Source organism: Symphalangus syndactylus, chromosome 17 (assembly GCF_028878055.3).
Source record: "Symphalangus syndactylus isolate Jambi chromosome 17, NHGRI_mSymSyn1-v2.1_pri, whole genome shotgun sequence".
Lineage (NCBI taxonomy): Eukaryota > Metazoa > Chordata > Mammalia > Primates > Hylobatidae > Symphalangus > Symphalangus syndactylus.
Genome location: NC_072439.2, coordinates 10,700,138 through 10,713,929, shown reverse-complemented (window position 1 = coordinate 10,713,929; position 13,792 = coordinate 10,700,138). Strand labels below are relative to the sequence as shown.

At 57.6% G+C, this 13,792-nt stretch overlaps 1 protein-coding gene across 5 annotated transcripts; it reads right to left on the bottom strand.

The window, feature by feature from the left end:
- Nucleotides 1-210: 210 nt before the first annotated feature.
- CNN2 (calponin 2) lies at nucleotides 211-12,083 on the bottom strand. Of its 5 annotated transcripts, none has more exons than XM_055247096.2 (7): nucleotides 11,646-12,083; nucleotides 7,006-7,127; nucleotides 5,844-5,910; nucleotides 5,606-5,743; nucleotides 3,638-3,754; nucleotides 3,306-3,452; nucleotides 211-1,663 (listed from the first exon to the last, which is right to left on the bottom strand). In XM_055247096.2, the coding sequence occupies exons 1-7, from the start codon at nucleotides 11,706-11,708 to the stop codon at nucleotides 1,388-1,390; spliced, it is 930 nt and encodes a 309-aa protein (XP_055103071.1). In that variant the 5' UTR covers nucleotides 11,709-12,083; the 3' UTR covers nucleotides 211-1,387. The 5 variants fall into 5 exon arrangements, with proteins under 5 accessions (XP_055103071.1, XP_055103070.1, XP_055103072.1 ...); XM_055247095.2 differs by having other exon boundaries at nucleotides 3,638-3,818; nucleotides 5,607-5,743; nucleotides 11,646-11,805; XM_055247097.2 differs by having other exon boundaries at nucleotides 5,639-5,743; nucleotides 11,646-11,805.
- Nucleotides 12,084-13,792: the final 1,709 nt, after the last annotated feature.

The following is a 13,792-nucleotide window of genomic DNA, read 5'->3' as shown; positions in this document are numbered from 1 at the left end:
AAGCCCAGCCTCTCCCTCTACCCCAAGTCCCGGCCCTTCAAATCATTCATTCCACCCAGACTCACCTGTGGCTTCAGCTTTTGCTCCTCCTCCCAGTGGTGATGTGGACTTTCCCCTTGATCCCCCCCATCCCCCAAGACCTTCTCTCTCCCCACAAAAGCATCAAAGCAAAACACGCCCTCATCGACGGCAACTCTCTTGGCCACCTTCTCTTCTTACAAACAGGTTTTATTGCGTTTGGTCCACAGTCATATTTCACATTATCTCATGGAGCCGGGCCCCTGGGTGGGGGTCCCTGTGCAGTACTTGGCGGCGCGTGTGGCCCGGGAAGATGGAGCAGTATAAGCTGGTCGGGCCCATTAGGGAGGAGGTCTGGGGGCTCCTTAAAACCTACTGAGAGGCTGGGCACGGTGGCTCACACCTATCATCTCAGCGCTTGGGGAGGCGGAGGCGGGCGGATCACACCTGAGGCCAGGAGTTCGAGACCAGCCTGGCCAACATGGGGAAACCCCGTCTCTACTAAAAATACAAAAATTAGCCAGGCGTGGTGGAGCACCTGCAGTCCCAGCTACTCAGGAGGCTGAGGCTGGAGAATCGCTTGAGCCCGGGAGGTGGAGGTGCAGTGGGCCAAGATGGCGCCACTGCACTCCAGCCTGCGCAACCACCACAACTGAAAAAAAACCGAGGCCAGAGTGGGTTTGGGGGGGAGCATGGAGAGTGGGTCAGGCTTGGCCCCAACAACTCAGAATTTCACTTCCTTGTTACGGCCCTCACTTTCCCCACCTGGCCCCGGGGCAGGTCTGAGGGTCTGAGGTCTGTTGGTCTGAAAGTCCTAGGGAAGTGCAGTCTCTTGGGACTGAAGATATTTAGCATCATGGCCGGGCCCCCTTTCCCAGGGGACTCATTTCCCAGCACCCTCTCCACTGTCCCTGCCCCACTCCTCGGGAAAAAAAAAAAAATGTATTTTTCTTTTGTGAATACTTCCTGAAACTTGGGGGCACAGAAACCACAAACTGCTTAGCTGACAAAAGGGGGAAGAGGCGCGGCAAGCAGAAACCTTCGGGGACCGGTTCCTTCCAAGCCCAGGTCTCTTCTCCCCAGCACAGCCTGAACGTGCCAGCAGGGACCCGACCTACACATATTGGGATATGGCCTTGACCCCTTCCCCCACAGCCCAGTGGCTCAGTCTTGTGAAGGATCAAGGCAAAAGGGAAAAAAGCTCTGCTGCCTGATCCCACGCTGACACTCACAGACCCTTGGTTGACTGGCAGCACTGAACCGGTTAAGAAAAAAAAAAAAAAAAGATGAAAACACAGAAAAACCCAAAAACCCAGATGGGGAGACGATGTGGGGGGATACGATGTGGGGAGAGAGCGTGTGGGCAGCCTCAGTAGCCAGCCCCCTCCTGGTAGTAAGGGGGATATTCAGGGACCTCCCCCGGGTCTGGGCAGTCGCCAGTGCCCGAGGGAGCCCCGTCGGCCACTGTGCCTTGCGGGCAGTACTTGGGGTCATATATCTGCCGGCCCAGGCCGAAGACCTGGCCGCTCTGGTTGGCGCCCTGCGTGTAGCCCATCTGCAGGGACATGGAGGAGTTGTCACACTTGTCGGTTCCCAGCTTGGTGTCATAGATGTGCCGCCGCGTCCCGGGAGCCGTCATGCCCACCTGGAGAGGAAGGAGGGGTGGAGCAGGTCACGGTGGAGAGAAGAGGGGACCTTCACTGGGTGCAGTGGCTCACGCCTGTAATCCCAGCACTTTGGGAGGCCAAGGTGGGAGGATCACCTGAGGTCAGGAGTTCGAGTCCAGCCTGGCCAACACGGTGAAACCCTGTCTCCACCAAAAACTACAAAAATTAGCTGGGCGTGATGGCACATGCCTGTAATCCCAGCTCCTCAGGAGGCTGAGGTGGGTGGATCACCTGAGGTCAGGAGTTCAAGACCAGCCTGGCCAACATGGTGAAACCTCGTCTCTACTAAAAATACAAAAATTAGCTGGGGGTGGGCCAGGCGGGGTGGCTCATGCCTGTAATCCCAGCACTTTGGGAGGCCGAGGCGGGTGGATCACGAGGTCAGGAGATTGAGACCATCCTGGCTAAAACAGTGAAACCCCTTCTCTACTAAAAATACAAAAAATTAGCCGGGCGTGGTGGTGGGCGGCTGTAGTCCCAGCTACTGAGGCTGAGGCGGGAGAATGGTGTGAACCCGGGAGGCGGAGCTTACAGTGGGCCAAGATTGCGCCACTGCACTCCAGCCTGGGACACAGAGCGAGACTCGGTCTCAAAAAAAAAAAAAAAAAAAAAAATTAACCGGGGGTGGTGGCGGGTGCCTATAGTCCCAGCTACTTGGGAGGCTGAGGTGGGAGGATCACCTGAGGTCAGGAGTTCAAGACCAGCCTGACCAAACAGTGAAACCCCATCTCTACTAAAAATACAAAAATTAGTTGGGTGTGGCCGGGCACGGTGGCTCACACCTGTAATCCTAGCACTTTGGGAGGTCAAGTCGGGTGGATTGCCTGAGCTCAGGAGTTCGAGACCAGCCTGGGCAACATGGTGAAACCCCATCTCTACTAAAAATACAAAAATTGGCCGGGAGTGTCTGCATGCGCCTGTAGTCCCAGCTACTTGGGAGGCTGAGGTAGGAAGGAGAATGTCTTGAACCCGGGAGGCGGAGGTTGCAGTGAGCCGAGATCGTGCCACTGCACTCCAGCCTGGGCAACAGAGGGAGACTCCGTCTCAAAAAAAAAAAAAAAAAAAAAATTAGCTGGGCGTGGTGGCGCATGCCTGTAATCCCAGCTACTCAGGAGGCTGAGGTGGGAGAATCACCTGAGCCCAGAGGCAGAGGTTGCAGTGAGCCGAGACTGCACCACTGCGCTCCAGCCTGGACAACAGAGTAAGATCCTGTCTCGTAATAAATACATAAATAAAATAAATAAGGATTAAAAAAAAAAGAATTGGGTGGACCTTTGGGCGTCCTTAAGGGAAAATGAGACAGGGTGAGGTAGTAAATTCCCTAGAAACCCACAGGCAGGTGGAAACGACAGAGGCTGAAATGCAAGGTGGAGACGGAGAGCACGGAGGGAAGCCGGAGGTGGTCTAGGGAAGGGGCCGAGACGGAGAGCACGGAGGGAAGCCGGAGGTGGTCTAGGGAAGGGGCCGAGACGGAGAGCACGGAGGGAACCCGGAGGTGGTCTAGGGAAGGGGCCGAGACCGAGAGCGGGGAGGGAAGCTGGAGGTGGCCCCAGGGAGGGGCTGAGACCACAGGGTGTGGAGGGGCAGGGAGAGGAGTCGGGGGCACCTGGCGAGCCCCACCTGGCTGGCACACTTGTTCGTGCCCATCTGGAGGCTGATGGTCGAGTGGTCCATGGGCGGCAGGATATGGTTCTTGGGGTCATAGAGATGCCTTCTCGTGCCGTACGCGGTCATGCCCGACTGGCTGGCGCATTTGTTGGTGCCCATCTGCAGGGAGGTTCGCGGGAGAGGTCAGACTGCACCCAACAAGCTTCCAGTCCCTCCCTGAACTTGAGGGACCACAGGGCTCCATGCGGCTTTCCCCCAACGCTGCTGTCCCCCAACACCGTGGTCCCCCAACGCCGTGGTCCCCCAACGCCATGGTCCCTGGGGCTGGGGGAGCTGTCGCCCACCTGCAGCCCGATGACACACTGGCCGGCCTTCATGGTGGCGTCGTCGAAATTCCGCTCCTGCTTCTCCGAGTACTTGACGCCGATGTCCACCCCGCTCTGCAGCCCCTTAGTCTTGGCCTGGGTGAGGGAAAGGGGCCGGGAGTACCAGGAGAGGGCAGCCAGGGACCCTAGATCCAGGCCTGGGGGCGGCACAGAGACCAGGCCACAGCCTGTCCCCTCTGCCTGCCGCGCAGAGCCCCCACGGGTACATGTCTCAGGTGTCCGGGACTCCACACACCCATCATACAGCTGTTTCAGTTTTTTATTTTTATTTTTTTTTGAGATGGAGTCTGGCTCTGTAGCCCAGGCTGGAGTGCAGTGGCATGATCTCCGCTCACTGCAACCTCCGCCTCCCGGGTACAAGCAATTCTCCTGCCTCAGCCTCCCAAGTAGCTGGGATTAGAGGCATGTGCCACCACGCCAAGCTAATTTTTGTATTTTTAGTAGACGGGGTTTCACCGTGTTGCCAGGCCGGTCTCGAACTCCTGGCCTCAAGTCATCCATCCGCCTCGACCTCTGAAAGTGCTGGGACTACAGGCGTGAGCCACCGCGCCCGGCCCACGGGGCTGCTTCATCCCCGCGTACCTTGTTCAGGCGACAGCTCAGCTTTCCCGGGCTCAGGCCAAGAATTCTGGGGCTGGGGCCGTGGTTTTCGCCTCCTCTCTCTCCCTTCCACCACCTCCTCCTACCCAATCCCCGGGCACCCCGGCCAGGCCATTGGCTCTGCCTCTCACTGGGTCAGCTCCTCCCTGACCGCCATTCCCCACATGAGGTTACAGGGAGCCACAGGGGGCTTCTGAAAATACCATTTGGAGCAGTTACCCCAGGAGAAAACCAGCTCCCCCTTCCTCTAACAGCCGAAGCCAGTTCCAATGTTCCTTCCACGTTGAGACACCGTGTCCCACCCAGACTTCCGGGCTGCACGAGACACCGTGTCCCGCCCACGCTCCCCGTCCGCCCCGGACACCGTGTCCCGCCCACGCTGCCAGTCCGCCCCGGACACCGTGTCCCGCCCACACTCCCCGTCTGGATTTGAGGGTCACTAGATGCTCAACATTCATCTAATTCTTCTCCTTCAAGGCATTTCTCCCAGTTCAGAGCTTACTTACTACTTTTGTTATTATTTTTTGAGAGAGTCTTGCTCTGTTGCCCAGGCTGGAGGGCAGTGGTGCGGTCACAGCTCACTGCAACCTCTAACTCCTGCCTCAGCCTCCCGAGTAGCTGGGATTACAGGCAAGCACCACCATGCCCAGCTAATTTTGTATTCTTAGTAGAGACGGGGTTTCACCATGTTGGCCAGGCTGGTCTCCAACTCCTGGCGTCAAGTGATCCTCCCACCTTGGCCTCCCAAAGTGCTCGGATTACAGGTGCGAGCCACCGCACCCGGCCAGAGCTTACATATAATGCATAATAAAATGCTGTGTTCACTTTTGCATGCCTCCGCCATCAGACTGAACCCCATAAACGGGTAGACCATGTCTTTCCTGTTCACCGAGGAATCCGAAGTACCTGGCACCTCGAGGATGCTCAGAAATATTTGCAAACGAGGCCGAGTGCAGGGGCTCACACCTGTAATCCCAGCACTTTGGGAGGCTGAGGCAGGAGGATCACCTGAAGTCAAGAGTTCAAGACCAGCCTGGCCAGCATGGTGAAACCCAGTCTCTACTAAAAATACAAAAATTAGCCAGGCGTGGTGGCAGGTGCCTGTAATCCCAGCTACTCGGGAGACTGAGGCAGGAGAATCGCTTGAACCTGGGAGTTGGAGGTTGCAGTGAGCTGAGATCACGCCATTGCACTCCAGCCTGAGAGACAGAGCGAGACTCCGACTCAAAAACAAACAAACAAAAATTTGCAAACGAGTGAATGCAACAGCTACATCCACCTCGCTGTGTGACTCTGGGCACGTGGCTGCCCCTCTCTGGGCCTCACCTTCCCCGCCAGGGCGAGAAGAGACACCTGCACCTGCGTCATGTTCCCACTCTCAAACAGGTCGTTGGCCTCAAACAGGTCCACAGCGTTCATGCCGTAGCTGGCCATGGCCTTGATGAAGTTGGACAGGTTTTCAAGCTGGGAAGAGGCAGGAGAGGGACAGTGAGTGGGCCTCAGTCTCCCCACCTGTTAGATGGGTCCCCAGCACCATCCCTACTCCGCCCCACCAGCCCCTCACCTGGTGCCAGTTCTGCATGGAGCGGTTGATCTTGGGGACGGAGCCCGGCTGTAGCTTGTTCATGAGTCTGGAGGGCACAACATGGGGTGGGGGAAACAGAAACCTCCGTGAGCAACGAGGAACAGTGAAGACCTGATGCTGATCTCAGCCAAGCTCACGCCTTCCTGGGCAAACTCACGGCCTCTCCCTGGGCCTCAGTTTCCACTCTTTTTTTTTTGAGACGGAGTCTAGCTCTGTCACCCAGACTAGAGTACAATGGCGCTATCTAGACTCACTGCCACCTCCACCTCCCGGGTTCAAGTGATTCTCCTGCCTCAGCCTCCCGAGTAGCTGGGATTACAGGCACCTGCCACCACACCCGGCTAATTTTTGCATTTTTAGTAGAGATGGGGCTTCACCATGTTGTCCAGGCGGGTTTCCATCTCCTGACCTCGTGATCCATCCACCTTGACCTCCCAAAGTGCTGGGATTACAAGCGCGAGCCACCATCCCGGACCTCAAGTTTCCACTGTTATAAAGTAATCTTTGGCTGGGTTTGGTGGCTCAGGCCTGTAATCCCAGCACTTTGGAAGGCCAAGGCAGGCAGATCACGTGAGGTCAAGAGCTCAAGACCAGCCTGGCCAACATGGCGAAACTCCGTCTCTACTAAATATACAAAAAAAATTAGCCGGGCATGGTGGCAGTCGCCTGTAATCCCAGCTACTTAGGAGGCTGAGGCAGGAGAATCACTTGAACCCGGGAGGTGGAAGTTGCACCTCCACCACGCCCAGCTAACTATTTTTTTTTTTTTTTTGAGATGGAGTCTCGCTCTGTCACCCAGGCTGGAGTGCAATGGTGTGATCTCAGCTCACTGCAACCTCCGCCTCCCAGGTTCAAGCGATTCTCCTGCCTCAGCCTCCAAGTAGCTGGGATTACAGATGCCTGCCACCACGCCTGGCTAATTTTTTTGTATTATTAGTACACATGGGGGTTTCACTATGTTGGCCAGGCTGGTCTCGAACTCCTGACCTTGAGATCCACCCGCCTCGGCCTCCCAAAGTGCTGGGATTACAGGCGTGAGGCGCCACGCCCGGCCCCCCCAAAATTTCTTAATTAAAAAAAAAAGTGAGAAAAACCAAGATTTGTTAAGTGTGAGACAGCCCGTGTCCCTGCGTGTACTCACGTGCATAAGATAGTTCCGTCCTTCAGGCCCTTCTGGAAGTCGGGGCCAATGGAGAGGCCGGTGAGTCCCTCGATCCAGCTGCGGAGCTCTGCCTCCTTCTGGGGGTCGTATTTGGACAGGAGCTGGTGGAGCAAACGGCACGAGACTGAGCTGGGGTGGGGGCACCCCCAGCAGGAGCCCCCCAGAAGCTGTGGAGAGGGTGGGGCCGGGGACTCCAGGGCAACAGCGGACAGAGGGGCCTGGAGGTCCCCCCTCACCACACCCACGCAGATGCTCCCTTTTCCCATCATTAGGGGGGGCCCCAGACACTGCAGGCGGGTACAGATAAACCGCCCTCCCCAAGCAGGCCGACAACCGGCTCAGAACTCACTGACAAACATCAGCCCTAATCTACTCTGGGTGCAGGACAAACCTGGCCGGATCTGCCCCCGCGCCCCGCCTTCTCACCTCCCCGCTACATCACAGCTGACATTTCCCACTTCAACCACCTGAAAGTGCACCATTTACCAGCATTTCGTACGTCTGCTATGTTGTGCAACCACCAGCTCTTTTTTCTTTTTTCTGAGACGGAGTCTCACTCTGTCGCCCAGGCTGGAGTGTAATGGCACAATCTCGGCTCACTGCAAGCTCCGCCTCCCGGGTTCACGCCATTCTCCTGCCTCAGCCTCTCCGAGTAGCTGGGACTACAGGCGCCTGCCACCACGCCTGGCTAATTTTTTTTTTTTTTTTTTTTTTTTTTGAGAAGGAATCTCTCTCTAACGCCCAGGCTGGAGTGCAGTGGCGCAATCTCGGCTCACTGCAAGCTCCGCCTCCCAGGTTCAGGCCATTTATCCTGCCTCAGCCTCTCCAAGTACCTGGGACTACAGGCGCCCGCCACCACGCCCGGCTAATTTTTTTGTATTTTTAGTAGAGACGGGGTTTCACCGTGGTCTCGATCTCCTGACCTCGTGATCCGCCCGCCTCGGCCTCCCAAAGTGCTGGAATTACAAGCGTGAGCCACCGCGCCCAGCCAAATTTTTTTTTTTTTTTTTTTTTTTTTTGAGACGGAGTCTCACTCTGTCGCCCAGGCTGGAGTGCAGTGGCGCAATCTCGGCTCACTGCAAGCTCCGCCTCCCAGGTTCACGCCATTCTCCTGCCTCAGCCTCTCGGAGTAGCTGGGACTACAGGCGCCCGCCACCGCGCCCGGCTAATTTTTTTGTGTGTATTTTTAGTAGAGACGGGGTTTCACCGTGTTAGCCAGGATGGTCTCGATCTCCTGACCTCGTGATCCGCCCGCCTCGGCCTCCCAAAGTGCTGGGATTACAAGCGTGAGCCACCACGCCCGGCCAATTTTTTGTATTTTTAATAGAGATGGGGTTTCACCGTGTTAGCCAGGATGGTCTCGATCTCTTGACCTCGGGATCTGCCCGTCTCGGCCTCCCAAAGTGCTGGGATTACAGGCGTGAGCCGCCGCGCACGGCCCCAATCCTGCTTCTTAGCAACTCCTGAATGAGCTGCCTGGGAGGCTGACTGCCTCTAGTCACGCACCTGGCTCCTTGCCACCAATTCCCTGCCACCTTTCTGCACCCGGCCATTCCAGCTTTCTTGGCCTTTGGTGCTCTGAAACACTGCCGTGGGGAATGGGCTGTGTGCTCCTGGGCAGTGGGTGTGCACCGGTGGGGACCTTGAGTGTCTCTATCCAGCCACTAGTGACCACGGAGACAGCACTGAGGCAGACGGCAAAGCGTATAGGGGGCCATAAGCACGGGGGCAGGTCTTGTATCGGGAGCTGGAGATAAACGCTGGAGGGAAAATAAAGTAGGGTTGGGGCCGGGTGCGGTGGCTCACACCTGTAATCCCAGCACTTTGGTAGGCCAAGGCAGGCGGATCATCTAAGGTCAGGAGTTCGAGAAACCTAGCCCACATGGTGAAATCCTGTCTCTACTAAAATACAAAAATGAGCTGGGTGTGGTGGCAGGCACCTGTAGTCCCAGCTACTCGGGAGGCTGAGGCAGGAGAATCGCTTGAACCCAGGAGGCGGAGGAGGCAGTGAGCCAAGATTGGGCCACCTCACTCCAGCCTGGAACAGAGTGAGCCTCTGTCAAAAAGAAAAAAAGAAAAGAGAAAAATCAAATCCCTCTCCCTGCTCTGCACCAGGTTCCCGCAGACAGCTCCCCCCTCAGCCTGGGACACCTTATCTCCCCAGGTTCCTGCGGACAGCAGCCCTCAGCCTCTGCTTCCTCATCTCTTCCTGGAATTATCTGGGTTAGGGTCCCCTGAGCCGGACCTGCCTGGAATTATTTGGGTTAGGGTCCCCTGACCTGGGACCTGCCTGGAATTATTTGGGTTAGGGTCCCCTGACCTGGGACCTGCTTTGAATTATTTGGGCTAGGGTCCCCTGACCTGGGACCTGCCTGGTAACAGCTCGAAGCCCAGAGGAGGCAAAGGCGGGGAGTCCCCCAAAACGAGCTCACAGCCCACCCAGCTTGGTTTCCCACGCCCGGGGGCAGCCCCGCCTAGCCGGCAACTTTGATCCCGAGGAACAAGAACGCTGGTTGCCAGGTACACAGCCCTGCCTTGCCCAGCTGCGCCGCGTCTCTGCCGGCTCAGGGGCCCAGGTCCCCTGGCCCCACCCCCAGCGGCTGCCGTCCTCCCCCACCCCCGCCCCCCGCTGCCCGGCCGCCGGCCTTCCAGCACATTCCTGTTCACCACAAACTGCCAGGAATGCGCGCTTCCTCCCAGGCTAAATCTGAACCAGCTGTTCCCAGCGGGTCCAGACCCCCAAGCCGGCATGCAAGGCCGCAGACATGGTGGATCCCAGCTACCACCGTGCCGTCCAGCCGGGGGTAAACTGAGCCACGGGGGAGCGGGGGAGAGAGAGAGAGAGAGACAGAGAGAGAGGTCTCTGGCTGTTTCAAGCAGCCGGTAAAGCGGGTGTGAGCGGAAGCCAGGGGGAAGCTGGTTCCTAATTGGGATGCGACCCTTCCGTGACCCTGGCAAGCTGGCCGACGCCTCGCCCACCCTCCAAACGGACAGACTGAGGGTTGCGCGGGGAGCCTGCTAAGCGGCTCTTTCAGCCTCTGTCCTCACCCCTGCCAGGGCAGGTATCAACCTGCCCCCACCCCACCCCGTCTCCGGAAGCCGCCCCACCCTCCTGTGCCGTCTCCCACTTCCGCAGGCCCAGCAGGTACTGGGTTCCGGTCTTGGCCCTGTCACTTGTGGGCTGTGTGGCCCTGGGCAGCTGGAACGACGTCTCTGGGTCCCTGTGGACACTGGTACCCTTAGCCGGCTGTGTGCAGGGTGCGGCAGGGTGCCCACCCCACTGCATGGGGGGCTCTATGAATGCAGGGTGCAGATGGCCCCTTGAAGGAGTCGTGAGCCCCGGGCTGGGGACCCTGGCTCAGGCCTTCACCACCCCAAGCCTCAGCCTCCCTTTTTGGCCAAGAGCTGGTCTGAAGGCTTGGAGGGGCTCACAGAGGGGAAGCAGGAATTCTCTCTCCAGTCTGCCGGCCCTGGAGTGCCACCGGGGCAGGTGGCTGTTGGGGCTGGAAGGGCCGGTGCCCTCAGAGCGTGCAGAGGCAGGTTCCCCTGCAGAAGTCAGCTGTAAGGACACCTTCCCAGGTGCCCAGTGGGCGTCAGGGGAGGGGGTGGGCGGGGACGACACCCGCCTCCAGCTGGAAGGTCCTGGAGGGTCAGGTCCTGGTCCTCTCCGTGGGTCTGGCATCACAGCCCCCGCCTCCCACTTTCCCTAGGAATCCTGTGCAGGACCCTGCTGTGTGACCCTGCAGAAGTGTCTGGCTCTCTCTGAGCCAGAACCACAAGTGCTTTCTTAAAAAGAGTCTCCCCTAGCCCTGGCTTGTTTTTAATTATAGAGACGGGGTTTCGCCATGCTGCCCAGACTGGTCTCGAACTCCCTGGGCTCAAGCCATCCACCCAGCTCCGCCTCCCAAAGTGCTGGGATTATAGGCATGAGCCACCGCGATCTGCCAGGCCCCAGCTCTTGTTTCGAGGCTGCAAAACCCCACATATCTTAAGGCCAGCTTCAGAGAACCTTTGTTATCCGTTTAAATTTGTCAGATGGGGACAAAGAACGTGCAAAGCAGCTACTGCCCCTCCCCTCAAGACACCCCCAAGGTGTCCCAGGGGCCAGGAAATTCCTGTGCGTGTGGAGGGTAACACTTCTCAAAAACCACTCGGTCATGCCCCTTCCCCTCCCAAAGCTAAGAGGCTCCAAAAGCAGAAGTGTGGCCAGTAGATGACGGGGTTGCTGGGGTCCCCCCCAGACTCCCAGAGCGTTGTCGGACCTTGAACGGACCTTCTCGAAGGTTGAGAGGGCGCCAGGGGCTTCACACGTGGGGGTCCTGGGGCCACGGCGAGGGGAGGAAGTCAGACCCAACTACCCCTAGATGTTGCGGGGGCGGGGGGTGAATGGGTCACTCGTCCCCCAGATCTCAGAGCTGGGTGCTCCCCCAGATTCGCGGGAGCCTCAGGGGGTGCCCGCAGACGTCTCCCCACCAGGCGTCAGGGAGAACAAGGGCCCCTCCGCCCCAGGTCACCAAGCTCCCTGCCCGGGAGGTGCCGGGGGGCCTGGGGGATCCTGCATGGGTCGGAGCGTGCGACGGCTGCGCTGCCGGGGGGACAAGGGGGCGCCCCTCACTCACCCGGTTCTTGACCTCGGCCGACAGCCCGTACGAGGGGCCCTTGTTGAACTGCGTGGAGCTCATGGCTGGCGGGCGGCGGGACGGGGCCGGACGGGACGGGACGGGACCGCCGGGCGGGCGCGGGGTTGGGACGCGCTGGGCTCCGCGCGCCACGCCCCCGCCGCTGATTGGCCCGGAGCGCAAATGTCCTTATAAGGCCTGGAGGCGCCGAATTCCTGCGGCCGCGAACTTCCTGAGCCCCCTCGGTCGCCCTGGGACCCCCGCCCGGGCACAGCACCCCCGTCGCCAGAGGCCCGGAGGGGCCCCTTGCCCCCTTTGATGCCATGGGAAACTGAGGCAGGGAGGGGCCGAGGCCGCCTGGACATGGCACTCCTGCCGGCTCCCTGCTCAGAGCTCCTGGGCGGCTCTCACTCTTTGTCCGTCTCAGACTCCTCTTCTGCTAGAAAGGGGAGGGGAGATGGCTTCCTTTGGGGCAGGAATGAGGGCCCCTCTCTGCCACGTAGAGGCGTCTAACCCCTTCCCAGAGAACTCTACTAGCTGGGAGGTGGACTAGGGAACCAGGGCAGGTTCCTCAGAGAAGGGGCCATTGGAGCTGGGGCTTTGTTGGATGAGTAGGAGTTTGTCAGTCCAAAAGAGAATAGGATTCTTACTGGGTGCGGTAGCTTGCACCTGGAGTTCTAGCTACTTGGGAGGCTGAGGCTGAAGGGGAAGGATCCGTTGAGCCCAGGAGGTCGAAGCTGCAGTGAGTTATCATCACAACATTATGCTCCAGCCTGGGAAACAGAGCAAAAGCCTGTCTCTAAAAATAAATAAATAAATAAATAAATAAAAATAAAAAATCCGAGTGGCTCAGGCCCGTAATCCCAGCACTTTGGGAGGCCGAGGCGGGCGGATCACTTGAGGTCAGGAGTTCCAGACTAGCCTGGCTAACATGGCGAAACTCCGTCTCTACTAAAAATACAAAAATTAGCCGGGCATGGGGGCACATGCCTGTAATTCCAGCTCCTGAGGAGGCTGAGGTGGGAGGATCACTTGAACCCAGGAGGCGGAGGTTGTAGTAAGCCGAGATCGCGCCACTGCACTCCATCCTGGGCGACAGAGCAAGACTCTGTATCAAAAAAATAAAAATAAAAATAAAAAAATAAACTAATAATAATAAATTATTAAAATGTCTCCAGGACAGTCTCCTGCCAGGCAGTGCTGGCTCTCAGGAGACCTTAGCTCTGGGCCAGCCCATGCCCAGGAAGACAGAGCTGGCACAGGCCGACCCCCAACCCGGATTCCCTGTATGAGCCAGCACAGGCGAAACCCCCTCCCGCCCCATTTCCCTATATGAGCAAGTACAGGACAGAATGAGAGGCTTGGGGCTGGAGGAACTGGAGGGAGAGTTGGGGCTCTGTCAGAGGAATCAAGGAAAGCTACATGTAAGAGGAGGCAAGGGAGATGAGGTTTTGAAGCATCAATAGGAGTTTGACATATTTTATTTTATTTATTTTATTTTATTTTATTTTCAGTAGAGATGGGGTTTCACCATGTTGCCCAGCTGGTCTCGAACCCCTGACCTCAGGTGATCCACCCGCCTCAGCCTCCCAAAGTGCTGTGATTACAGGCGTGAGCCACTGCACCTGGCCGACCCATGTCATTTTAGACCAGTGCTGACCATTTCTGTTATTCTGACATGAAGGAAATTTTCCATGTGGCACTATCTACTACTGTAGCCACTGGCCATGGGGCTACTTAGCACTGGAAGTGGCTGGTGCCATGAGGGAAGCAAATACTTCATATTCTTTTTTATTTTATTTTATTTATTTATTTTTTTTGAGACGGAGTCTCGCTCCGTCGCCCAGGCTGGAGTGCAGTGGCGCAATCTTGGCTCACTGCAAGCTCCGCCTCCCGGGTTCACGCCATTATCCTGTCTCAGCCTCCCCAGCAGCTGGGACTACAGGCACACACCGCCATTCCCGGCTAATTTTTGTATTTTTAGTAGAGACAGGGTTTCACCGGGTTATCCAGCCTGGTCTCGAACTCCTGACCTCAGGTGATCTGCCTGCCTCAGCCTCCCAAAGTGCTGGTATTACAGGTGGGAGCCACTGCACCTGGCAAATACTTCCTATTCTTAAATTTCAATTAAAAATTAAAAACTGACA